Below are 25,487 nucleotides of genomic sequence, written 5' to 3'. Positions count from 1 at the left end.
ATGTCGTCTCTTAAAAGCCTCAATTTCGGTTAATGTATCAACTACTTAATCCCACAAAGGAGAAAGTTTACTCAATAATAAAATATGACTATTTTGAGTCAAATTTTCCAAACTGGGTGAATGTGACACAAGTGGCTCTATAGCAAAAATAGTGTAAGACAGCAGCTGCTGTTGTCATGTGTCATGCTCGCTCATACTTTGTACTTTCCTTTAGAGACGAAGAAATGAAGATGGTGCATAGTAAAGGAGTGGGATTGCCAAAAACCATCGTCTATTGATCCATCCGCCATCCACCACCGAATTTCGGGGTTTTCCGGAAGTGGAGAGGAGAAGAAAGGTGGAGAAAGTCGAGAGCACGGGAGAGAGAGGACACTTTGAATTCTATACGAAGAAGGGAGTGATTCCTCCTTCGGTCACCGAAACCCAACCTGTCTTCTCACCTTCTTTTGGGGTCGCAGAGAACTAAATTAGTTATGTAATTATACAGATTACTATACTCCTGCTACATGTTCCGGGGTTTAGTTTTTGTGAGGGTGGTGGAGTTTGTTCAACTGATTTTGTATATTTAACTCAAATTCCATTGTAGGTCGACTGTAGGTCAAGAACAGAACAGCAGGTGTTGATAAATTCCGTTAAGTTTCCAAGTGTTCAATTAGCTGCCAATTTGTTAACTGAGTTGCATCATCAGTATTATTTCATACGAACTAACTTTAGTGAAAGTAGCGGGTGGATGAGGGGGGAAATTTATTAGTGTTGAGAGTTTCGAAGCGACGACCTCATTTTCGGATAGGGTTGCAATAAGGACCCGAAGGTGGCAGGTCGCGAAGAAGGTGACTTGAAGTGAAAGGACTCGTCGAAAGTAAGCTAAATTCCCGGAAGTCATGTACACCAGTCATGTTCAAGTAGTTGTCCCCACCACCTTGTTCCCCCCACTAGTTGTTGTTAGCACCACTTCTTCTAGCCGTGTGTAGTATAGTTCCTTTGTCCGGTCCGAGTAGTTGTGTGGAGAGTTGTTATCTATAAGAGAGCATTAATAACAACCTCCGAATAATTCATTCATTGATGTTGGACGTTTTGAAGATCAAAGATCAACTTACAGAGCTCACAATGGCATCAAGTGGCTACGCAGGGTCGTCAACGACTGACCGCACGGTGAACAAGGTTGGTATACTGGAGATCAGTTTTAATTAAAAGCATTGGGTTATATTACTTTGACCTCTTCAATTTCTCGTAGGTTGCACTCTGTTCTGCCATTTTTGCGGGGTTTGCATACGTCGGCTACTCCGTTGTCCGTACCGCGTTCCATCGACGGAGAAAGGAGGGCGACTGTGAGTCAATAATTTTAGTTAACTTAAGATTTAGTCCAGGCTCTGGGTAACTGATTGATGTTTGTTTTTATACATATAGTAAGCTATCCAGAGGGCGAGGCGAGGTTATACTTTCGTCGTTTGTCACAAACAACACAGACAGATGCATTGTTGGGCAATTTGGACGTCTCCAACTCAGGAAAGATCGTCCTGCGGCCATTGTCCGTTCAAGAAAGAATTCGAGAACTCAACTTTAGAGCGAGACATTTTGCTGATACTATGCTCGCTTTACAAGGAAACGGAGGAGCCGGTCGTCATTCGTCAAGAAGTTTACAGGTTTGTATAGTTATTGCTAATTGCACATGTGCATTGTATTGAACATGAAAATTACTTAATTACAGTGCTCACCGTGGAGTTCGCCTCGGATCCTGAGCCCTGTTGACATTCGGCATTTTATTGCTAGTCGTTCGTCAGATAATTTGTCACTTGTTCCTGCTGAAGGATCTCCAGTTCGACGAAGATGGTCGCGTAAGTCAATCGCAAGAAAGAGCCCGGAGGTGGGGTTTAGCGCAGAAGAGAGCACGAGAGAGGCAGATAAGGCTATTCAAGACATTAGTGAAGAGCTGAAGGAGAAACTAGAGTCCCTTAGCTTAAAAGGAAGGTACGTTTGAGATAATTTTTTAAATAATGAACTACTGATTAATTATTGACATAGTATCTGAACAAACCTAACAATGAGAATTAATGTACCTATATGTTTTTTTTACATAGAACTATGGATGCGTATGAAGCTAAGACACTTGTAGCACTTCTTTATACGTCAGACGAGGGGGTTTTGGAAAGGGCATTGATCAGTGCTGGTTAGTAGCAAATTTGTACAAACTAAAAATTAAGAACATTGATAGAAAAAACTATCGTATTGCATTTGTTGCACATTTTTGAGTGGAATGCAAGAAATTAATTTTTTAACTATTTATTAAGGTCATTAATTCGTTATAAACAATTACCAAATGCAGTATATTTTGTAAAATCTTCGACCAGTCGAGCAATGATTGGGATTTGTTTTTTTTTCTATAATATCTGGATAGTATAGCACTATGAATTAGTCGAATTTTGAAATCAAGTTTTGAAATTTTGGCGTTATTCATTTATTAGCTGATTTTAAATGGTATTAACATGGTTATATTCTTATATCTTTAGCAAATTTGGCCACAATGGCGCATAACCAGAACAACTTAAGAGAAGCAGGCTGTCTTCAAAGGTTACAAAATCTTCTTAGTCATCCCAAGAGTGAAATACGGCTGGGTAAGCAACATTGCATTTGTTTTCTATTTAAGGGTACTTACAAGCACAACTAACTTGACAATGCATTTACGAATATCTAATTCCAGCCGCGATCCGGGCATTAGGTAATATGGCTCTAAACGAAATGAATCAACGAGAAATGAAGGTAGAAACCTAATTGATTAACTTATTTGGTATCATTACTATTGGTTAATATGGTCTATAACATTATCCTATTTGTATATCACCTTAGCCAATAATCCCAGCTTTGATGTCCTATATTGGAGACATCAGTAAGCAAGGAGAGGAAATTGTGGAAGCGGTATTAACCACTCTGGCAAATATTGCCGTTCTCCCAGATTGGCACACCGAATTTTGTCCTGCACTTCATACATTGTACTCACTGCTGGATCAGTTATCTCTCCCAATCAGGCTTCAATCATTAAAGCTTCTTGTGAATCTCTCAACAAACGAAGAAATGGTTCCTAGTCTTCTAGCTGCTCAGGTATGTACTTTTAGCATCTCAGAAATATCTATCTTAGTATTTGTTTAAGTTTCTCCCCATACGTTTTACACATTTCACATTAATTTTGCAGGCACCAAAGCGGCTCTTGTACCTGTTGGATAATAATGAAGAGCAAGAAGTGCTGTTACGAGTCTTGACACTCCTCGCAAATCTGACGAGCACCGCTGCGACCCACGACTTGAGTCCAACTCAGGATTTACCCCCTGAGGAGAAAGCAGCATCTCCAGACACAATGTATGTATGCAATGCAAAACATGAATTCAAATTTTTCATATTTTAAATTAGTAGTCAATCCAATATAATAATCTAACAATTTCACAGGTACGCCGCCATATTTGGTGTCAATGTATTGGAGAAAATCATAGACAAATCTAAAACCTTGATGAATTGTCATTCTGACGAAGATATCCGTATACAATCTAGAAGGATGTTCACCGCACTTAAGAAGCAGTCCAGATCCTAAACAGAGTTTATTATATAATTATATTAACTGTTATTATTATTATTACTATTGCTTGAACTCAGAAGATATAATAATAATCGCCTCAGATATTAAGTTCAGGCCAATGCAAATGATGACGAAAGATAAAGATGAAAAACCTTTGTTAGTTTTTGCGAGAAACTAAATGTTATTATGGGATATTTGTTTTCTAATCTGCTGACGTGATAAAGTTTTGGGGACGTGGAGAGGAGTAGATTCTTATATTGCGTTGTTGAAGTTTAAAAAAAAATAATGAAATATATAACTTCTAAAAGTATATATGTGATGCATAGTCTAGAATTCTTACTCTGCATAATATTCATAAATTGTATACATTGCGATGTCAGAAAAAAAAACACTCAGAAAATGCTATATTTTTCTCTTTGTCCTTGAGTTGCACTTGGAGAAAGTAAGTTGAAACCAACTCAACTTTCCCCGGATGCACAGACCCAGCACATTGGGAAGCAGCAACTATTGGAATCTCTCCCTAGTGGACTGTACGTCAGCATAGAGAGTGAAAGGCGGAGGAAGATGGCAAGTTTCAAGTTTCTCTCTCTTTGCTCTGTTGGTAAATAAAACTCAATCAATCTCGGACAGAGTAAAAGTGGCACGACGAAAGAAAATTTGCTAACTTTCTCCTGACCTGATTAGCCACTCTGCTCATCTCCTGCTGAACACTTGTTTTCTTGCCCCAATTTCCAGTAAAACCTTTATCAGGGTTAGTTACTAACAGGGCAATTAGTCATCCCCGTGACGCATTTTATTCCTACCACAATCAGGAAACCGCAAATGTTCTTTTAACGAAATCACTGCATAGTTTGACGACTGCTTAGTTTACAGATTTTGTTTCTAGCGATTAGTGGACTAATTAGACGCTAGTGAGATCAGAAGAAAAGAGAGAAAGGGAATCAAAAAAGAGGTGACATCACTGAGGAATTTAAGGACGATCATTATTGTGAGTGAAAATATATTATAGTTTTTTTTGCCAATTTGGATTTTACGAAGGGTGTTAAGAGATCAATATTTGTGTTGACAAATTTACAAAATGTATTGTATAAATGTATTCAATTCTTTTTAGGGACAACCTTTAAACACTGGGAAGGTGGAAACTTTCTAATCAATACCGGTCGGAGAAATGGATGATTTAAGTAAGTCTGATTATTATTTTTATTATTATTAGCTTAATTATTTCCGAGGGCATTACTTTGTTGTGAACAAAGTCACATAAACTTGAGATAGTGGAGACAATATTAAATACTACTTCATAGTGAATAGCATATTTATGAGATGGTTCAATTTCTCATTGTCTTTCGTACCGTTTCGTTGTGGATATGAAGTTAGTGGGATATAAACATGACCACGCGGATTAAATAATCGATATATGTGAAACATTCGTATAAGAAACGCCGTCACTTTATCACATAATAAAGGTCTAGCAAAAATTTTAATAATATCGATTAGTGTCAATTTTACGTTTACTTTCTCCTAATCACACGTGATAGCAACGATTCTTTTACGAAAATACCTGCTTATATATTTTACTGGTAGTTCATTGTATGACATAACCGCATTGCCTAAAATGTCAATTTGAATCTAACTATCAACTATGCGAAACAAATTCTTAATTTCGTCACATGAAAAATAATATGATAAGGAATTGAGCATAGGAACATATTACAGCTCATTTGCAAAAAATAAATGGATCAGTGATTCATCTTAAGTGGTTAAGTACGTATTGTGGATTTGACACTCATCGTGCGAGCTCTTACTAATAATTTATTTTGGGTTTTCTGTCTGTCTCATCACTTCCTGTATCAAAATGGTTGTACGTGGCACCCAGAGCTTGGTTTCCTTCCGTTTTTCTACTCGTCTTCTGTTTCTGGGGCCTTTGGCACTTGTCACGATGTTGATGGCAAACTCGAGTTGTCGCTTATCCTACTCATGTGGTGACATCCAGCTTAGTTTAATGTGTATTTGTTACTCTGTTATTTTCCCCAAAAAAATCCTCCAAGTCATGTACATATCTCGCTAGATCAAAAAAGATAATGTTACATTTATCGTTTTTTGATGGTGAACGGAAGTAAAAGTGTAGAGATATGTATGTGCGATTGGGGTGCAACGCGTGCTAAATCTCATCCGTATTTATGAGAATCAAGTATACCTACTTGAACCGCATAATGTTGTTGGTGTAGGCGATGACATTTTTCCTGTCCTCCCAATTATTCTCCATACAGAAAAACACGAATTCTCGACCCTTCTGCTTCTTGTTCTTCATTTTCTTGGTTAAGTTTCCATTTCCAAGACGCGATTCATTTTTAGTCAGACTCTCTCCCGGAGAAGAAGTTGCTTTGGTTCTTCTTATTGCTACATTATTGCTACCTCGTCTTTTCCATATAATTGTGTTCCCTTGCTACATCCTTTCTTCCTCTTATATATTTTCCCCATAATGCAATTTAATTTATCGCCGACACATTTGTGCGTTATTTATTGTAATAAATGACATATAGCGAACCCCAAAATTATACGCACTGACACGGTATCATTACTGGAGTCGAGTGGTGCGTGCACATAAAGACAAAGTGTCAACACGAGTTTCAGAAAATAAGATTAATAATCAGAACAGTTGGCATAAATCATTTTTCCTTCACCTAAGGAAGGATTGATTGGGCGAAAAGTGCATGGTTTTATATAATTTAAATTGAAAAGAGTGTGTGCATCAGCGCATCTTAAGTACGTATTTACATGTAGGCGTCAAATTTTCTCAAGTTCCCGATTCAACTTACATGCAGTCAACAATGCAAGGCCCAACTGAACAATTTCTTAGACGCTTATGAATTTCGTATCAAATCTAATCCTGGATCATCGGAACTACATAAACAGATAGTTGCTGCTTTGGTACGATTAAACTAATTTGGACACATGAGGAAGAGAAACTATATATACAACACCATTCGTTCGTTCTTATAAGTACAGCCAGTTTGCTTGGTTGTTGTAGTTGGTGGGATATCATCAGCTCTGTGGATATCGTATGCATTATTGTTGGTTAGAGTTGGACAAATTCACTGTCAGATCTTTGCAGATTGCAGAACAAACATTCAAATCAAGAGTAGTAAGCAGTAGGTTGTTGTAGGGAGCAGCAACTTATTCCATCCACGACTTTCATTAATTGACGTTGCCTTTTATACACCCAACTTTTAAATTCATGTTTCTTGGTGCTCTGCCCAGTGCATAAACCAAACTACCCAGACAAGCCAAACCTCTAAATTTTAGCTAGGCTAAAAAAGAGTTGAGTTGCGTACAGTAATTTATATGTATTTGAGTAGGCAATGATTCCAATCCGTGAAAACGTGAAATCTGAGACATTGTGTTTTATGTAGAGATTTTGAACTTGTAATAACTTTGGCGTTCTGCGAGCATGTTTAGTTTTGCTGTGTGAATCCATGTGATTCTTTTTGTAGAAGGTGCAGCAGCAGCTTAAATATCATCACTGGTCACGAGAGAGTACCAGTGGGTAATAAATAAATGACTTATAATCTACTCAACTGGACTGGTGGCTATTCGACGGACTTAATTTTAATTTTTCATTAGTGTTTTCCTACAGGCGTTTCTTTTGTGAAAATCGTGAAATCTAAATTCTCGTCAGGTCACTTTTCTTGCAAACATGTCAACCAACATGAACAAGTTGCATGCAACTACGGGTGTGTAATTAGTGCAGCGAGCTATGGTCTTCATTGTATAGAATACATTTAGCTAGTGCGTAGTGAAAGTAGAAAGTTTCATTGTTGAACAAAGCAACCATGGATCGTACAATGTACGGAAAAATGGAGCCCGGCACATACCAGCCGTATCGATGTACAAGGAAACAACTACCGTCTCCTGGATGTAAGCCAATAATCCATGATAAATTTATGTTTTTTACGATATTGACCTTCAGTAAAACATTGTCAACAAAAATACATAGGCAAGAAATATGGGAATAGAAACTAGTCAAATCTATTGTACAAATTAGATAATGTCATTCAGAAAGTATTTACTTCTAAATGAAAGTAGTTCTACGTAGACGATGACGGTTGGGGAAATTGAGAAAGTTGAAAGATTGACATCCAAACTTATTTATAATGTAATTTAAAAGTATTGTAATAATAATCTACGTCACTTCAAAGTTATAAAATTACTGTTCTTTAAAAATTAATTAATCTCTTGAGTAGAATTTGAGAAAATTCATCCAACATTCATTGTCACATTGGCGTAGGATACGCATTCTAAATTGAACTGACGATGAGCCCTGTTGACTAGAAGTAATCCTAGTTTGCCACGGTCTAAAAATTTGTCGAGAGGTTTTCATATTTATCTATTTTATAGCTTATTGCTACCACAGTATTAATAATTCAACAATAAGCCCAGCCTCTTCAATTCCAATTGAGACCATGTCATTGAGACACAAGATTTATGATATGTCGAGTGTCGTTTGTATACCTCGTATGTGGTGGTTATTACACCGTTGCTTTTAATGGATGGCAGGCTGTAAATTGTCCTGGAAAAATATGTGTGGCGTTTACTCTCGGTTGTCGAGAGAGAGAGAACCTGTGGCACTTGTAGCAGCTTTCTCGTCCTCGTCATACTGCTACTACTTCCTTCCTAATTTCGAAACGGATGGCGTGACAAATAATTGCTGTGGATTTGTAGACTGCTGCAAAGAGATCATAGTCACTAGTTGTCATCTTGTCTCTTTTCATGTTGTAATGAGATAATTGGCTTGACACAGTACGGTGGGATTTAATGTGGAAGTCATCTTTACGTTTACTCTCTCTCCTCTCTCTCGTGATCTTTCTGGTTAATGACAATTTCAGAGGATTGTTCGTGGCACTTGTCCTCTCCTCCGAGGTATTTCTAATCGGTATCAGTTTCAGCGAGATCGTCTGTTTCGAATCGTAAATAGGTTTTTGCCGAGTTGTAATGTGATCCGTAATTGCTGCACGTGATATGACATTTATGAAAATGTCTCTATCTTTAGTTTATAATTATCCCTGAACTTTTAGTACGATATTCATCCACAATTTTGCATACAGACAATATTTATTAAATGCATACAAGATTTTGATTGTGACTTTAGTGACACGTCATAAAGCGAAACAAATTATTCCTTAATAGCCACTATTTGCCATTGGATTTACCAAGTTGTAAAATATTATGTTGTGGGTGGTTTTCATCCAAGGAAAGAAAATGAGCAGAAAGTTACAAGTCCGTGGGGAATGGAGGAAATCAGAGGGGGGCAAGGAAAGCTGATTATCCTAATGTGATTAGAGTCATGCAATAAAGAGGATATATGGATGTGTACGGCGAGGGAGATAAGCTATCAAGTCAGTCATATGTAAATTCTGCTGCTGGAGTTCCTGAAACACCCTTTCATTCCAATCCAGTAAGTTTTGAGTTGTCTTAATTTTTTTGACAGCAGCAGTCACTTCTTCCCAACTTGACGTGAGTTGTCTCGGCTGAATGGAGTGAAATGATGTTGTGCACATTACACCTCCTTACACACTTTGTAGGACAATCTCACTATTTGTAGCTGACGAGCCCATTTTTACACAAACTGTAAACACGCTTTATGAAGTTTTTGAGTACATGGAAAGTAAAAGTATCTAACTGAAGATTATTTATCGTTCTAATAACAACCGTCTGTCTTGGTTTAATGAAATTCTCAACGATTTCTCAAATTGATCTGCCCTCAAAGTACGAATCCATTTTGAATGAACACGGTTTTCTACATATTCCAAAGGTTTCAGGTAGGGTTGCCGCGGGTAGCGAAAATGCTACCCGTTACCCGACCCGCTACCCGCAGCACAACTGCCCGTACCCGCACGGGTACCCGTTACCCGCTACCCGTTATGAGAATTTAGTTAAAACCTAACCAACCTTCAGAACAAATCAATTGTTTGCTCACAAGTAGTTAGAGATAATGCTATGTGAGTTACGCAACTTATAATTTGGTACTAGGTGTCTTTGAAACCAAAATTTTTGGCTTTCAATGGAACCTCTTTTCAAGCTACACCGGGATTGTTCCTAGCGAGTTATATCAGAACAATGTTTTGATGCAATGTTTTGCAAACATCTACCCTAAAATTTTGAATTATATGACACTTGTCTTTCCATCGAATGACCCCTTTGAAGAAAACTATTGGGGTGGGGGCAGAGTTCAAAGTTCACCATGGTTTTCGTCCAGTGGAGCAAAAAGACGGAGAACATTTACCCCAAAATTAAACTTTGCTGCAAATATTGTTCTTCAAAGTGGCCATTCAATAAAAAGATTAGTATCTCGCTATTCCTAATGTTTGGCTTTCATTTTTGATATAAGTCGCTAGACAATCTTGGTGTAGCTTGAAGGAAGGTTCCATTATTAGTTTGATTTTTTAAAATTTTGACCTAAATAAAGTTTTCATTAAAATATTTGTCTTCAATCGGATTGAGCAGCACAAGTTAAAATATCGTCAGTCTTACACACAAATATAATACAAGTCTAATATGTAGCACTGATACCATAGAGCATGCAAATTATGATTGAGAAACAATAATTTCTCCGAATTTTCTGGATGTGAAAAGTATTTGAAGCGGCCATAGGCTTCTGTGGCTTCCGAAAAGACACGATCCATATAAACGCTGTTGCTGGCAGACGACAAATTGTGAAGTGGATAAATAAGAAAATCATACTTCTGTAAATGTAGAGCCTGATGAGCTTCAAACTTCCTTTGTGAGTCAATTTATGGCCAAAATTAAATAAAACTGAACTACCCGTACCCGTGCGGGTAGTTCCAGCTACCCGCAGAAATCGTGCGGGTATGCGGGTAACGGGTACCCGACCCGTTACCCGCGGCAACCCTAGTTTCAGGTTTTCTGATGTACAAAATTATACGGCACGCATCATTGTTTTGTGCCTCCTTTATAAATCGATTATTTACTTATACATAATTGAAGTAAAACGCTCGTGCCATACATCAATTCAGATCGTATTAGTGGTTGGTCAGCCTGCTAGATAAAGTCGTGCTTGTTCATGCTGGTAGGCTTTCATAATTAATATATGAAGATTCCTTATGCAAATCCAAGCCTGTTGGTTTGCCGGATTCTCTTCTGCTGGAGTCAACGTAGCGTGGAAAAGAGAATGCAAAATGGTACATGGCTGCTTTCAGAAGCAAGTTACAAAATGAGAATATGGCGTGCGTGGGTGTAAGAGGAACGCAGCTAATGTTATTATGGCTTCAACAAAACGAAGCTAAATTTTTGACTCCATATATGAAATTTCTATATACATTTGGTTTCATAGCCAATTTTGATTCGAGCATATCTGAGTTTACTCATAAAAATCTGCATTCAGAGTCCAAACAAGCAAAGCTTGATGATTCCCATTGTCATTCCTCCTCTTCGATTCTCACTTGCAGTCCATAGTTCATAAAATTCTTGCTAAGAAAGGATTTATTGATTAAACTTTGAATCGAGCTATCGAATAATATCTACTTCTTCTTTTCCCTCACTCGTATCTTTTATATTAACATCATCTATCCATTTTCCCAACGAGTAGACCTATGAAAGTAAAAATGATCTCGCTGGAAGATATTTTTAGACTGATGGTGATTTTTATTAAACAACTTGGTTTTAAGGTTTTGACAGTACATAGGAGACATTCATACATATGTAATAATATGTGGTCAGAAGTGACCATACAAACTACGCAGAGTTATGCTCAAACGAAGTGTCCCTTCTAATGAGGCATAAAAACAAAAGGACCCTTTTAATCCCTTGTCCTGGGAAAAAGGTTGGAAAATGCTCAGCCGTCATAAAAGTCGACAAACTTAAAAATTGATAAATATGGAAAACTTTGTTAACATGCATATTTTAACATCCTCCCTCAATTTTTAAAGTTCAATATCGGCAGTTTCCACTGGATTTGCCCTAACCGAAATTACATTTGGCCGGCTTTTCAGAAAAAGGAAAACACAAAGAGTGGCTTGAGCAACTATTATTAGTATGCAAAGGGTTAAGATCCATTCCATTGTTGACCAGGCTGGTTCATTGCTTGTGTGGTAGTGGATTGACCCTCCTTCGTCAGTGGAACCATTGATCATCAGACTGGTCCAGTTGAAACTAGGCTGCAAGTGCCAGTTGGCTTTCATCGTGAATAGTGGGTCGACTACCTCTTGGTGAACAAGGCTGGATTCAGTTCCTGAAAATTCAATATCATTTATTTTAAAATTAGCATTCATTGGAAGGATGAACACGCTAGCAGGGCATTGTTGCAGCTTCCTCTCAATGGTAATATTGGACCCAGGGCAGTAGATATGCTATTGTCCATGGTGTAGTTTGATTTGTACAAAATCCCATGGTTCAGCAAGGTTCTTGTCATAACAGTGGTCTCTGTCAAAGTGATTGGAGTTCTTTGTTTTCGCTGTTGGCGTGCATCCTCGAGTGGGCGAAACAATTAGGTCGGGGGTTGTAGGCTCCTTAACATTGATGGAGTATACGCAGTCATCTTTCGTAGAAAGGATGGCATTATGGGGTCCCTTGTGCTTTAGAACGCAGGTTTCATTCTTCCTTTCAACTTTGAGATCGAAGGAGTCTGCCTCGATGAGTTGCAAATCTTTGTTAATTTCAGTTGCTGTGAAGTCCACATACAGCTTGGTTCTGTCATCTGATATTTCGCACTTTTGAGATTGTGCGAAGCTGACTGGGCAAGCATCACCACAGGGTAACGTGAAATTAAAGAAATCCATTAGTGGTGCGTAAACTTTTCCTCGCCGCCACTGTCTTGTTGCTTCTCTAATTATTTCTCTACCTATCATGAGGCGACTGGTAAGGTAGGCAATTGCGAAATTGGTGTCAATGGATTTTCCCTTGAGTTCGTCGTGATCAAGCTGATGTAGCTGAAGCTGTTCTAGTGTAGCATTTAGGCTAACCTTAAGCTTCTCAATCTCTCTTTCCGATATTTCCACGCGACGTTCCAATTCATCCAGCATCTCTCTTTATTCCGCTACTGTTCCTTGCAAAGCAGAGATTCTTCCAGTTTGAACAAACGAATTGATTGCTCCACCAACTGATAAGCCGGCTACAAGGACAGTCACACCAATTATTACTCCAACTGCAAGTAATGGGAGGACTCTCTTCACTCTTCGTCCAATCTCTCTGGTATGTCGCGAATTAATATGATCGGAGAATTTTCTTTTAGGGCACATTTTTTCTAGCTCATCCAGGAACATTTCGTCGTATATTTTGTTACATTTCTCGGTTGCATAGGCACTTAAATCCTTATGGAGTAGATCCTGTGTTAAAATTTCGCACGGGTTCATGAATTTGACGAGCAAGTGGACTTGGTTATATCCCGTTGTAACTGGGATTGGACTCTTTTTCCATAGTAAAGGGATCGCATTCTGATGTGTCACCCCACAAGCTTGCGTAATAAACATAAGAAGGATGGTGAGAAGGCTCATCAGTGAGAAGTTGGCTTGGAGGGGACCTCTCTTTACTTTAGTTGGGTTGTCCTTGCTCTCCTTTGTCTCATTTCTTTCCATACTGAGATCGTGTCTCATCTTGAAATGCTGGGTCTTCAGTAGTGGCTTAGTTAATCCATCTGCAATTTGTTCACTGGTATGTACATATTCAATTGCCAACTGTCCTGTACTAACTAGCTCTCTTGTGTAGTGGTACCGGACATCGATGTGCTTGGATCTTGAGTGCATCTCTGGATTTTTGACCAATTTTATTGCACTCTGGTTGTCAACATGAATTATTGTTGGGGACTCTTGTGGGAATCCTAATTCTTCTAGAAATCGTCGTAACCAAACGGCTTCACGCGCTCCAGAAGCGAGAGATATATATTCACTTTCCATTGATGACATTGAGACAATGGGTTGCTTTTGGCTTGACCATGAAATAAGGCTGTCATTTAGCATGAAGACAAAACCTGTTGTAGATTTTCTATCCATTTTACGTTTAAGCTTGTATACCCATTTACTGTCAAGCAATCTTGCATTGGCTGGCCTCTTCACGTATTTCCAAGTCCCATTTTTCTTATGACTTTCAATCTCATCTTGCATTGCCTTTATCCATTCTTCCTTCTCTTTAGACTCAACGGCTTCTTTATAAGTTGAAGGTTCTTTGTCTGCATAAATGGCATGAGCTTGATATCTATCTGGTTTCTTAATTTTAGCTCTGTCTCTTAAATTGCGAGTGGTTCCTGATTTTTTACTTGTTTCAGGCAAGACAACACGTGTCGTCCCTTGCGATGGAATGCGAGCCGTGTAGTCTCCTTTTTCAGTTTTAACTTGGACTTCTAATTCGTCACCCATTTTCTCGTTGTCAGGTTGTACTGGCTGTGGGTCAACTTGATCAGGCTGTGGGTCCTCGGGATCGTATTTCTCCTCGTCCGTCCATTCTGCATCATCTTGTGCATCATCTTGTGCATCATCTTTTGCATCATCTTTTTCAGATTTGGATTCATCAGGTTCATCTCTTTCTTCTTCGCCATGTATCATTACTGTCGGTTCAAAAGCTTCTTCGTGGAAAGATACATTTCTTGCCTCAACCACTTGTCCGGACTCAGGGTCGTAAAGACGATATTTCTTGCTCTCTGATGCGTACCCACACAGGATAAGTCGCTCTCCCTTTGCTCCCCAGACCGTCCTTTTCTGGGCTGGTATATGTGCAAATGCTACGCTACCAAAGACTCTCAAATGACGGAGTGAAGGTTTCTTGCCAAATATTGCTTCAAATGCGGTTATATTTGGACTTTGCTTGTCCAGTATTCGGTTGTGGACGTAGACGGTGGTGGCAACGGCTTCAGCCCATAAAGATTCGGGTAATTTAGCTGCCAGCAGAATAGTTCGAGCACAGTCTTTTAAAGTTCTTATTTCACGTTCGGACCTCCCATTCATTTCTGGATTGTAGCTGACGGTTGTTTCATGAATTATTCCCCGGTCTCCGGAAGTATGATGCCAAAGTAGAATTACAGAATTCTCCACCATTGTCTGAACGGCATATCTTGACCTTTCTTCCTGTTTGATTTTCCATAAATTCAATGTAGCATTTGATACGATCCTTGGCTTCGTCTTTGCTCTTGAGAAAATATACAGTGCGGAAGCCAGTAGCATCGTCTTTCAAGAGTAAGAAATATTGAGCTCCTCCCAGGGATGCAACAGGCATTTTTCCGGCTAAGTCCATATGGACCATTTCTCCTGGTTTTATCGTTGCATTTCTTGTTGCGGCTGGAAATGGCTTTCGAGATTGCTTCCCAATCTCACAGTCTTCACACATAATTTTATGTGACACGGCCTCCAGGTCAATTCCACGAACTGCGTCTTTCTTGATGGAGTCCACCACATAGTTCATATTAATGTGTGTCAAGCGTTGATGCCATAGTTTAGCATTAGTCACGGGATGCATGTATGCAGCAATAATTTGTGAAGTGGGACGAAACTTCATGACATACATATCATTCTTGAACTCGGCAATTGGCCCCTTAAACCGCCCATCCTGATAAGATGTTGCTCCATTCTTGTCACGGACGATGGAGTACCCTTTCTTAGCCATTGATCCCTCAGAAAAAAGGTTGACAGCCCCTTGTATGTACAACACGTTATCTATGGTACATTCCTCCCATATGCCGTTGATGTAAGCGTCAAGTGTCACTGTCCCTTTTCCTAGTGCTTGTGTAGCCCTTTTGTCCGTTAGGAAGACTGACTTGGGAGTGTCAAACTCTTCATATCTTGTAAACCATGCCTTATCTCCACAGACATGCTGGTTAGCTCCAGAATCGCTTAGCCACACTTGTTCAGTCACGGGTGCTTGCATGGGGGTTTGTATTGCATTTAGCATGAACGCTTTCCCAGGGCTTCTATTGGCTTGTGCGGGATTATCTGAAGGTTTATTGCTCTGATTTTGTGGATTACTCCTGCATTCCCTTTTCCAGTGGCCCTTTTTCCCACACCCATGGCAGGTTGTTGCCTTTTTCAACTCTTCAATGCTCTGTTTCTTCTTGCCTTTCTTCTGGTCACGGGTCAAGAATGCCTTTGCTGCATCTTGATTGGTTGCTGCTGGTTTGGATTCCTTCCTCTCCAACTCCTCTTTCTTCAGACGGGCAAGTAGCATTATCATGCTCTGGTCCTTATCCGGAACGCTGTCCCATGCCTTTTTGAAGGCATTATACTCCTCGTCGGGGAGACTTGAGACAATCTTTGTGACAATGGATGCTTCAGGCATGACGACTCCCATTTCATTTAGTCTTCTGCCCAGCTCTGCCACCTCTGCAAATGCTTCAATCAATGACTGACTCTTGCCAATTTTGTAATTGAAGAATCTAGCCATGGTATGTTGCTTGTTAAGCGAGCTTGAATCTGAATTGATGCTTTTCAGCTTGTCAAACATTGCTTTTGATGTAGCGCAGTCATAAATATGATTTGTTTGAGTGGCACTGAGAGTGGGGACAATGATGGATTGTGCTTGTATATCCTTCTTATCCCATGCTGGCTGTTGTGCTTCATCTGCAGGTCGTTGGGTAGTGCCGTTGACCACTTCCCACAGGTCATGTGACTTGAGAAGTAAAGTTATCTGAAGTCTCCACCTCGCGTAATTGGTGTCGTCTAGCTTGACAATGTGCGTAACATCTATTCTTTTGATTGTTGATGTCATCTTGTCGTTGTGGAGTAGGGAAAGCAGAAGCGAAAAACAGAAATAGACTTGTTACCTTCTCTTTGCCTAATAAAGAGCGGTAGAATCGAAAAAGGTCGAGATTTGGTAGACGGGAACTCAGGATTTGGGTAGAGTGGTCGTCCTCAATAAAACTCGTCCTCGGGCGGAAGGTTCAGCTTCGGGTAGAGTCAAAGGGTTGATGTCTCTTGTCCAAACAATGGTCCAATTCACGGCACACTTTTACAGGCTTACTCCGTCCAGACTGGCACTGGGCAGTGGAGACTTACTGCTATTATTAACTGATGAATTGACCTTTTCACTTCACAACAATAACACTGATATACTTCAGTTTATCAAGTGTTGAACAAGAAACAGTTCTTCTCGTTGTGAGACTTCAACAGACTCTGAGACTGTGGCACTTTTGAGACACTCAATGAGGCAGGTTGAGACCAACAATATGAATCATACAAACTAACGGCTTTGCTACCATGAAAGTAAAAATGATCTCGCTGGAAGATATTTTTAGACTGATGGTGATTTTTATTAAACAACTTGGTTTTAAGGTTTTGACAGTACATAGGAGACATTCATACATATGTAATAATATGTGGTCAGAAGTGACCATACAAACTACGCAGAGTTATGCTCAAACGAAGTGTCCCTTCTAATGAGGCATAAAAACAAAAGGACCCTTTTAATCCCTTGTCCTGGGAAAAAGGTTGGAAAATGCTCAGCCGTCATAAAAGTCGACAAACTTAAAAATTGATAAATATGGAAAACTTTGTTAACATGCATATTTTAACAACCTATGCCTGTGCATACCAGGATTAGTGACTTTGTCACGGGCAGTGCTTTTTTACTGTGCCTGAATCGGTCGTACATACCGATGTCAAGGGTTAGGTTAACTCTTATTGTGGAATCCTCCCCTCTCTTTTATTTATCCAACTACAAGTGCAAGTAAGGATGAAAAGTTTTGAAAAGTTAAAAATACACACATTTATTCGAAACTGGAATACAAGTACTTTTCCTTCCGGATATTCTCTCTCCCCTCCACACTTCAAAATTTAAATGACTTTGCTTTTTGCCGAGTGCCTTTTGTTTCGACTTGGTGTACCATGCTCTTGAATTAACTTGAATGTTAAGTAACTACACTTTGGATGAGAAACAGAATGGAATAATCACATCATCACAAACGTACATGTGTATGTTCACAATAAATTTTTATGTAGATTATGTCCCATGTTTCATTGATTATAGTCAAAGCTGGAGAAATGCATACATCAACTCTTTCCCTTTTATCTTTCGCTCCCCATGTCTTTTGTGTTTTCAGTTTCTATTGTTTTTTCACTAGTTTCAAATAATGGGATTGTAAAGCTGGAAGCAATATATTCAAGTGTCACACATATCGAGTGTTCTTTTGTTACTATATTTGTTCAGTGTCTGTTCTTCTTCTCTACATTCCTTAAAACCCAAATATGTTTTTTACTCAAATCTATAGCTTCCTACAAGCGAAACATTTGATGAGAAGGCCGTGAAAATGAGGAATGACACGAATATTTACCTACTCATTCCATTCCAACTGTAAAAGATTTAAGACATGTTTTTAGCTTTTTTAACTATCAGAAAAATGTTCCCCCCACAAGCGACGATTCCACAACCATTATTATGCATAGTCAGCTTGGCTAATTGTTTGCTCTTTACCAACTACGATTTAACTCTGACAACAACATCGCTGCATTTGAATCGTTCAATATTTACATACCTTACTTTTTGCACTAACCTATGCATTTTTTATCTAGTGTTGATTTCTTTGGAAATATTTTTGCAGCACTATTTTTGTACTCAGCGAAAATTAAACGTGTTTAGAGAATCTTTCTGTACAAAGATGGATGAAGTTTTAGTTGGTAATTTTAGTCGTTTCTTTTTTAGAGAGCGCAACAGAGGACAATATGTTTGGTTTATTTTGAAAGCACAGAGTTACGGGAAGAACAAAGTATAACTGCGTCACATGTCTGAAATGAAAATACATTGTTTGCATTTGAAGCAACACGCTTCCATGTACTGTGTACGTAGTAAATGGAGAAACAGATGTGAATGAGTATAAAATTTGGAATGACGACGAGTTTTTAAACTTCACGAAAATAAATTGGTTCGTCGCATAGTTGGGTAAACACCGTTTATCTACTAAACTTTTGCACATCGTTCATCGGATGCACATTTTCCAGTTCAGAGTGAAACGACGTGATGAGCCTGACTGTCCAAATTATTTGGCCGGAAATCAAAAATTTGCAATGAATTATGTATTATGGTTGTACGACTTTAGATATTTTGAATTAATTGATGCTGAGAATGACCTCAGTCTCGAGATTACTTAATACTATTAGGCTGAAATATAGAGAGAAACGTCGGGATTTTATTTCAACCATAAAATTTAAGCCCTACGTATGTATTTAGTGGCTGATTCTCATCGATGTATGTACATAACATCTACCCAGTCTGTCGTCTCATGGCGCAATACTGCTACAACTTATGCAACATCTAACTAAATCTCCTAAACTGATACCTACTCAAACCTTGTTACATTCTTATTACGGTATGCGTATGCACCCTACGTATTTATATTTCTTCTCATCCTTGGTGACATTTATCGACGTAAAAAATACTAAATCAGCATCTCATTATTATTTGATGTATGGATATTGCATTCACATATCTACATAGTCGTTAATTTCAATCGATCTTGATTCAAGTTCTTTTGTTTATATCGCAAGAAAATGAGCTACAGAAAATGTATTATGCATCGCTCGTACATAATTTACGGCGGCCTTGAAATACAGTTTGACAATAATGTGATATCGATGCATCAGTCAGTGCCGAGGGGAGTGATGTAAATTTGTGTGTATTTCATTAATGCTGCATTATCTCGGTCCATTTAGCACCTTTTCTTCCCAAATGACGGTTATTACAAGTGTTATGTGCTCTCTGAAAAACACTGTTGTTGATTGATGGTTGTCTGTGTGTGGTACTGACTGTCATTATCTTTTGTGGAATTCAGTTGATGTTGTTCTCTTCTGGTCAAGTTAGGACAGGCAGCAACAACAGACTCCTGGCTGCTCCTCTTCTCGATTTCACAAATTGCAATCAGATCTGATTCTGTTTTATGTAATTGTGATTTATTACACATTCTCATCCCAACAAGTAGCATAAAGAGGAGTGTGGTGTGGAACCTGAAATTTACGCTAGCTCGATGCCGATGGTGTCCATTGGACTACATAGAAATGCATGCATAGTTGGAGGAAAATATAATGTTGTTTGGTTAGTTTGGAGGAGGGTAATAGGCTCAAATCGGTAATATTATTATGATTATGCCAAAATTGTCTTGACCTTCACATCGCTGATTTTACAATTTCAAGTTTGAGTGCATATGCATCTGATTTTATAGATGCAGTAAGTTAACGTCTAGATAAAAATGATTTAAAAGTATAATATGAATAGTTTAAAATGATAATCTATCAACGAAAACTTTACATTTTGTTGTTTAGTTATAAGTGAGCTATCTACATGCAGAAGTCCATGGCACTATGCATGCCATTGAAATGGTTATAACGTTGACCAATGAACGTGGAAAGTATATGTAAATTATAAAGCTCTAACGCTGATGAAACCAGACCCCCATCATGAAGTCAGCACTTTACCGGTTATCATACATATTTTTGTTTGAAATATGACAGGAATATAAAACTCGGAGACAAGTCTCACATCTCGAAAGAGTAATTGCGTTGCACCGTATCAAATATCCTTAATGTTGAGACATTTGGATCGTTATAAAACGAGATTGATTGATTTCTTCAACCGACCCGCATCCAAATTTGGTATGAAAAGATACTGGAGCTGCGAGCGAGCTATCAAGCTGAGGAATGCACCCCGGCGTCTATCTTATTCTTGCCATTTGTCTTTTTCTCCTCAAGTGTTTTGACCTTACATATAGGATTTTAACATTTTAAGGTTGACACTGAACTGAAAAGAAGTTGTTAAATTGCTCAGGGACTCCGTTGGGGAAGTAGTGGTTTCGTGAAATTGTTGGGGTTTGCTCTCTTATAGTCCTTGATCTATCTTTGGCTTGCATCAGATGTCGAGTAAACACCATATTATTGCTAATACATACGTACATACATACATCCACGCACCACTAGATACACATACATAGAAGAGCGTATCTTATCTGGTTCAGTTTGCTCATCCTTATCCAATCCGTCCGTCCGTCCTCCAACCTTCCCAACTCAAGTTTAGCAACTGCTCTCTCCCACCGATGATTCCCGTCTGCGAATGTGTACATCATAGTGACAGAGTGATTTTATACATCCCCACATGCATTGCATACTATTGCTATCTTGCACGTTAAAATATTACCTAGCACTAATGTGCCTACAAGTAGCCTGTTATTGCGCTCTCGGATCTTGCGAGCCAGAGGACAACAGATATCAAATGTTGCAACTTCCCAGCGCCTTTTGAAAAAGAAAGGTAGTCGTAATTGGAAGTGAGTGCTCATAGAAGTGGAACTTTTTTTATCAGAAATCCGAATACATATCTGGACCATTTCCGACAGTTCTTTGGCATTGGCCCAGTGTCAGAGTCAGCCTTGCGTTATTAAACTTTTACACTTTACACTGTCGTCTATTATACATTGTATTTTGCGGTGTTGACTATCATCATCTTTCTATCTGCGATACATACTTCTGTGTCTCGTCATTATATCAGCGAAACTAAAGATTCTCTTCTCATCATCTGCATGTTCATTATCATTCGTGGCGAATTAAATGTGGGATATCTCGTGAATACATATGAAGAACAAGCCTGTGTACTGAACTGTATTGGATTTATTTATGAAGGAGGAAGAAACCCGTGAAGCAAAATTTGTTCGTGGATTGGCATATATTGACTGCTCATACGTAGGAAATCTACAACTACCTACACACTATTATTTTTCCGAGCATTAAGGAGTTTTTGCAACGGAAGCATCATCATCAACATCATCATCAAAGTTGTCCCAGTTTTCTTGAATGAAAAAACATTATTCCATCGTCAACGTTGGTTTCTTTCTCTTCATCGTTCTGGAGTTCCTGGGTAGCAAATCACACTCATCAAATTATTTAGATTTCGTTCTTCTTCTTCTTCCCACTGATCTGATCTGATCTATCACTGGTTCCGGTCCAAAATAAATATCCGACGACTTGTGGGATTTCGGATGTCTTCGTTGTTCCTCAAATAAACCTTGAATAACAACACGCGGTTGTTGTAACATCCCATTTTGTTCAGAGTGTTGGGAACATGCAACGATTGACTTATCGAAAGTAGCACAGTTTATTTTGAACGTACAAAAACCACGAATCGTGCCGAGATTCAAGGGAAGCAGAGAAAAACTGTGTGTGTCAAAATAAGGTGAATCATCACCTGGGTAGCGTAACATTATCTGTGTGAAAGTAAAAGTGAAAGTGGAAAGCTGAGATAAGAACACAGGAAAAAATGGCAAGTGACGACGGGGCTATTGTCATACCGATCCAGGTGGAAACGAGGGAAAGTGAGATGGATGAGTCATCCACGGCTTTTTACTCTGAATTTTCGAATAATTACGAGACCAGAGAATATAATCCAATGTTGTCGAAACCTGGGGCAAGAGTGAGCCTGAGCCAGCGAAGCCCTTTGGCAAGTCCGACAGGAAGTCGACCTGGAAGCCGCCAGCAGAAAAATAGCAATCAAGAATTTGACGGATATTTGAGTAAGAGTCACGTTCTTCTTGTGGGTCAAAGTCAGTGTGGGTGAAAGTACATGAGGCAACCTAGTTGCACATAGTTTAGTTTGTAGTGGTTATAAAAATTCGCAGTATATTTTTCATTCAGACTCTGAATTTCAGAGTGTTGATATATCCATGAAGAAATGTCACACGAAGTTTAAGTTTGTCAATTAATAATAGTTACACTTATTTAGTGCATTAATTAACTTGACGTATTTATAAGGATTTCATGCGTGTTCATTCACACATATGTTATGCAATTGAGGGTATGCATAATGATTTTTCCCCACTTCACCCATGTATGTATTTATTGCTCACATGTTGGCAATATTAGAGGAGTAAAAAAATAACAGATTGCATACAAGCAACAATATGTCGATCACCATGCGTTGGTTGACTTGACTGTTGGTGAATATTTAAGACGAGACGCATTCGTGAAGTATGTACATAATCCTTCCTCTTCTACAATGTAGACAATCTCAGAAATGTAGGTGAGTAGTAAATATTCCAAAGTTAGCCAGTATCATATCTAAATCTCAAGAGAGCAGTGTAATATTATGCGTGTGTATGTAGTACTTGTTCATTTATGGATTGCAGACCTTGTCTTACAAACGACTTTACTACTCTCGCACAAGGCATATTTGGTGGCGATCATTGTGGGCGATGAGTGTTTGTCACCTGTGATTTTGTTAAAGGAATCCGGGCGCTCTACTGATTTCTGGCACCTCGCTCTCCTCCACGTGTGGGAGAGACTGAAGAAAAATGAGGATGAGAAGGCCGTGGTTATGGACATCCATCCTTATCCATGATTATCAAGGCTGCATGTGGAGGGCCTGCCTTGCTGTGAAAGCTCAACATTAATTATATCATTAGGAATTCGAATCTACTTGAGATGGATGAAATTATGTGACGATGATAATTATTGTTGTTTTGCCGTCCCCTCCCATGGCGTTCTCTTGTCTCCCTTCATAAAATCACATATCTTACTCTGTTATTTGCTTACTTATTATTGAGAAGTTTCAATTTGGTTCTTGTTTCTTACGCATATTCTCGTAATCATCATGAGCAGATCGATCCCTCGACTGGCCCGTGCCCTTATATGGAAGGTGGGCTAGTTGTTGTTACCTACATACATGCATGGATGGATGGATGTATGGTGGTTTTCTAGCCGTCGTGATGAACTGCAGGTCCTTCAGGCTATTATATCGTCTTATCAAGTCATTTGCTGAAGAAAAACAACATTCTCTCTCCCAGTCTGTTTAGTCGAGTCTCCGAGTAAAGTAAAGTCTCAAATTGATGGAATATTTGCATGTCTTCTTCTTTCTTTGTTCTTGTGAAGTGTGACGAGTTTGAGTGAAACTTGAAACGGAATAACTGTGCAAACCTTTGCGTGTGATTAGTAGCTATTTAAGTTTTTAAAATAGTTTTGTGTAAAATATTGCTGCGACTGGAATTATTTTGCAAAATAATATTTGGAATTTGGCAAACTATTTTTTTCACTTCACAATGCCTTCTGCAGGTAATTCAACAATTATTGAATCATGTCACATCTCTAGAGCAGCAATCAGGTAGCAGATGCGGTATTTACATGATTAGTTTTTACCATGTTATGCAATTAGGGCGAGTATGCGTGAGTTCGGTGGTGACAAACATGCATCACAACGAATGACAATTTTACACTGCATTCATTTATTGTACTATTGCTTTGCGGTGGGTACATACATTCTCAATGCCATTTAAAGCTATCGCCTTAAGAATCTGGTCAAATTGGAGTAATGATGCGATCAATTCAGAAAAGGGCGACAGTATCTTTGTGACAATATCATTATGCAAACGCACGCATGTTTGTTGTAAATTAACTTTCATTTACAAAGTCAGCACAACCTTGATCATTACTTGATTTTAAAATAATTTGCAATGAAAATTAAATTGAGACCGCAAATAAGCTTAACAAGAAAAATATGCACGAGTTTCTTTACTACTTTACTATTTTACAAATTCGTATATAGAATAAATTAATAAATTTGTCTATAAATATCTATTTCTAGCCGGCCAATTATTCTGGCCAGTGCGGCTAGCGTATGCGAATATTTTTATTATGTGGATTGCATAATTTAGCAAGTGTGTACATAGCAAGATCGAAATCAATCGTAGCTAATTTGCAACACAACCAACTCTTTGGGATGAAATCAAGCTTGACTTGCGTATATACTTATGTATACTGGTTGATTTTTATTAGATATAAATATGCAGAATGTGCGTGGGCTGAAATTACGGTCCACCCAACGATAAACCAATCTCATCATCAGACTCGTCTCGTTCCTATTATTCGCATAAGATGGGCTATTACTGGATGTGTGTTGCAAAAAGAGAGCGTGGCGATGGGAGATTATGGACAAGAGTGTGGTCGTGGTCAGGGTCGTTTCGCTTTACGATACAGATTGTGATTTGGTCGCTTAGTTTTATACAAACAAAGCCAGATTAGTATGTATGTATATCACATTGTATTACACCATCTCTTTGTATGCGTCTCATTTAATTCATCTCAGATTAGCAGTATGACTTTCTATTTTTTATTGAATGGAGCACAGCTAATTATTAACTTAATAAATGTTCTTAATTCCAGATGCTCTATTAGCGGATTTACAAACGACGGTATCATCTCCGCCAGGAAGTTTAAGTCGGTCTAGCGGATATTCATCAACATACAATGGGACTTCAACAGGTCTTGCTAAGCAGAACGAAACATTTGACTACAATGTAGAACGAAGTGTAAGTTGAGATATTGGGCAAATTCAATTTTTAAACTCACTTGGAATGCATAAAAACGAAGAAAAAACAAAATCGACAAGCATATATCACAAGATCTGGCTTTTAATGTACTTACAATAGTATCTGTTAATTTAACATCTTAATAAGTAGAACACTGCGCCGTTTTCGGGAAAAGACATATTTAGAAAGGAAAAGACATAATTTTACAACTCCTTTTAACTACATATTAGGTCGGTCTAGTAAATATTGTCAATGTGATTTTGCATTCGAAGCGTATGATTTATGGGTACGACTTAACCTTGTAAAATAAGCGGAAATGAACCACATAAAAGTTTATTTTCCAAAGGTTGCTTCATTTCATCTTTAGTTTGGTTCCAACTACTTTCAACCCCCCTTTAGCCACCGTAGTTTGTACTTTTTAACCCGCTTGCGTTGTAAATTATTACATATGCGGAGTACTTACACAGTATGCTCATTCTTGGAGTTCTGAGAAATTCCTCTGCGGCTTCTTGAAAGAATCGTCTCGGTCTTAATGCATTTTTAGCTCCAGTCACTCCCTGTGGAAGATTGGTTTTTATGAGTTTTCCATGTCCCAGATTTAGGCTTCCCTATTTACTCATCGCCATATACATACTTATGAAATCTCCGGTTTCTGTT

General features: G+C 38.6%; 2 protein-coding genes across 9 annotated transcripts in view; both read left to right on the top strand.

Annotated features, from left to right (window-relative positions):
* Positions 1-25: 25 nt before the first annotated feature.
* On the top strand, positions 26-3,875 carry LOC110850840 (armadillo repeat-containing protein 10). 4 transcript variants are annotated; one of them, XM_035852993.1, is made up of 11 exons: positions 26-153; positions 215-1,161; positions 1,235-1,328; positions 1,408-1,643; positions 1,709-1,968; positions 2,079-2,167; positions 2,508-2,612; positions 2,699-2,757; positions 2,845-3,096; positions 3,188-3,351; positions 3,439-3,875. In XM_035852993.1, exons 2-11 carry the CDS (start codon positions 1,063-1,065, stop codon positions 3,578-3,580), a joined length of 1,500 nt encoding a protein of 499 aa, XP_035708886.1. In that variant the 5' UTR covers positions 26-153; positions 215-1,062; the 3' UTR covers positions 3,581-3,875. The 4 variants fall into 4 exon arrangements, with proteins under 4 accessions (XP_035708886.1, XP_035708888.1, XP_035708887.1 ...); XM_035852995.1 differs by having other exon boundaries at positions 99-859; positions 1,100-1,161; XM_035852994.1 differs by having other exon boundaries at positions 99-859; positions 1,081-1,161.
* A 291-nt stretch (positions 3,876-4,166) lies between these two features.
* Positions 4,167-25,487, top strand: part of LOC110851475 (leupaxin) — a 35,422-nt gene continuing 14,101 nt past the window's right edge. Inside the window, exons 1-3 of one of the 5 annotated variants that reach the window (XM_022099257.2) lie at positions 4,167-4,553; positions 4,677-4,746; positions 24,685-24,830. In XM_022099257.2, coding sequence (XP_021954949.1) covers positions 4,734-4,746; positions 24,685-24,830 — 159 coding nt within the window. In that variant the 5' untranslated portion in view covers positions 4,167-4,553; positions 4,677-4,733. Of the gene's footprint in view, positions 4,554-4,676; positions 4,747-7,117; positions 7,481-20,700; positions 22,044-23,323; positions 23,578-24,684; positions 24,831-25,487 lie in introns of those variants that run through there. The other 4 variants (XM_022099256.2, XM_022099254.2, XM_022099255.2 and 1 more) reach the window with 4 other exon arrangements.

This window comes from Folsomia candida, unplaced genomic scaffold (genome assembly GCF_002217175.1).
Source record: "Folsomia candida strain VU population unplaced genomic scaffold, ASM221717v1 Fcan01_Sc006, whole genome shotgun sequence".
In the NCBI taxonomy this organism is placed as follows: Eukaryota; Metazoa; Arthropoda; class Collembola; order Entomobryomorpha; family Isotomidae; genus Folsomia; species Folsomia candida.
The sequence above is the reverse complement of the archived record's forward strand: the minus strand, read 5'-3'. Positions and strand labels throughout refer to the sequence as shown.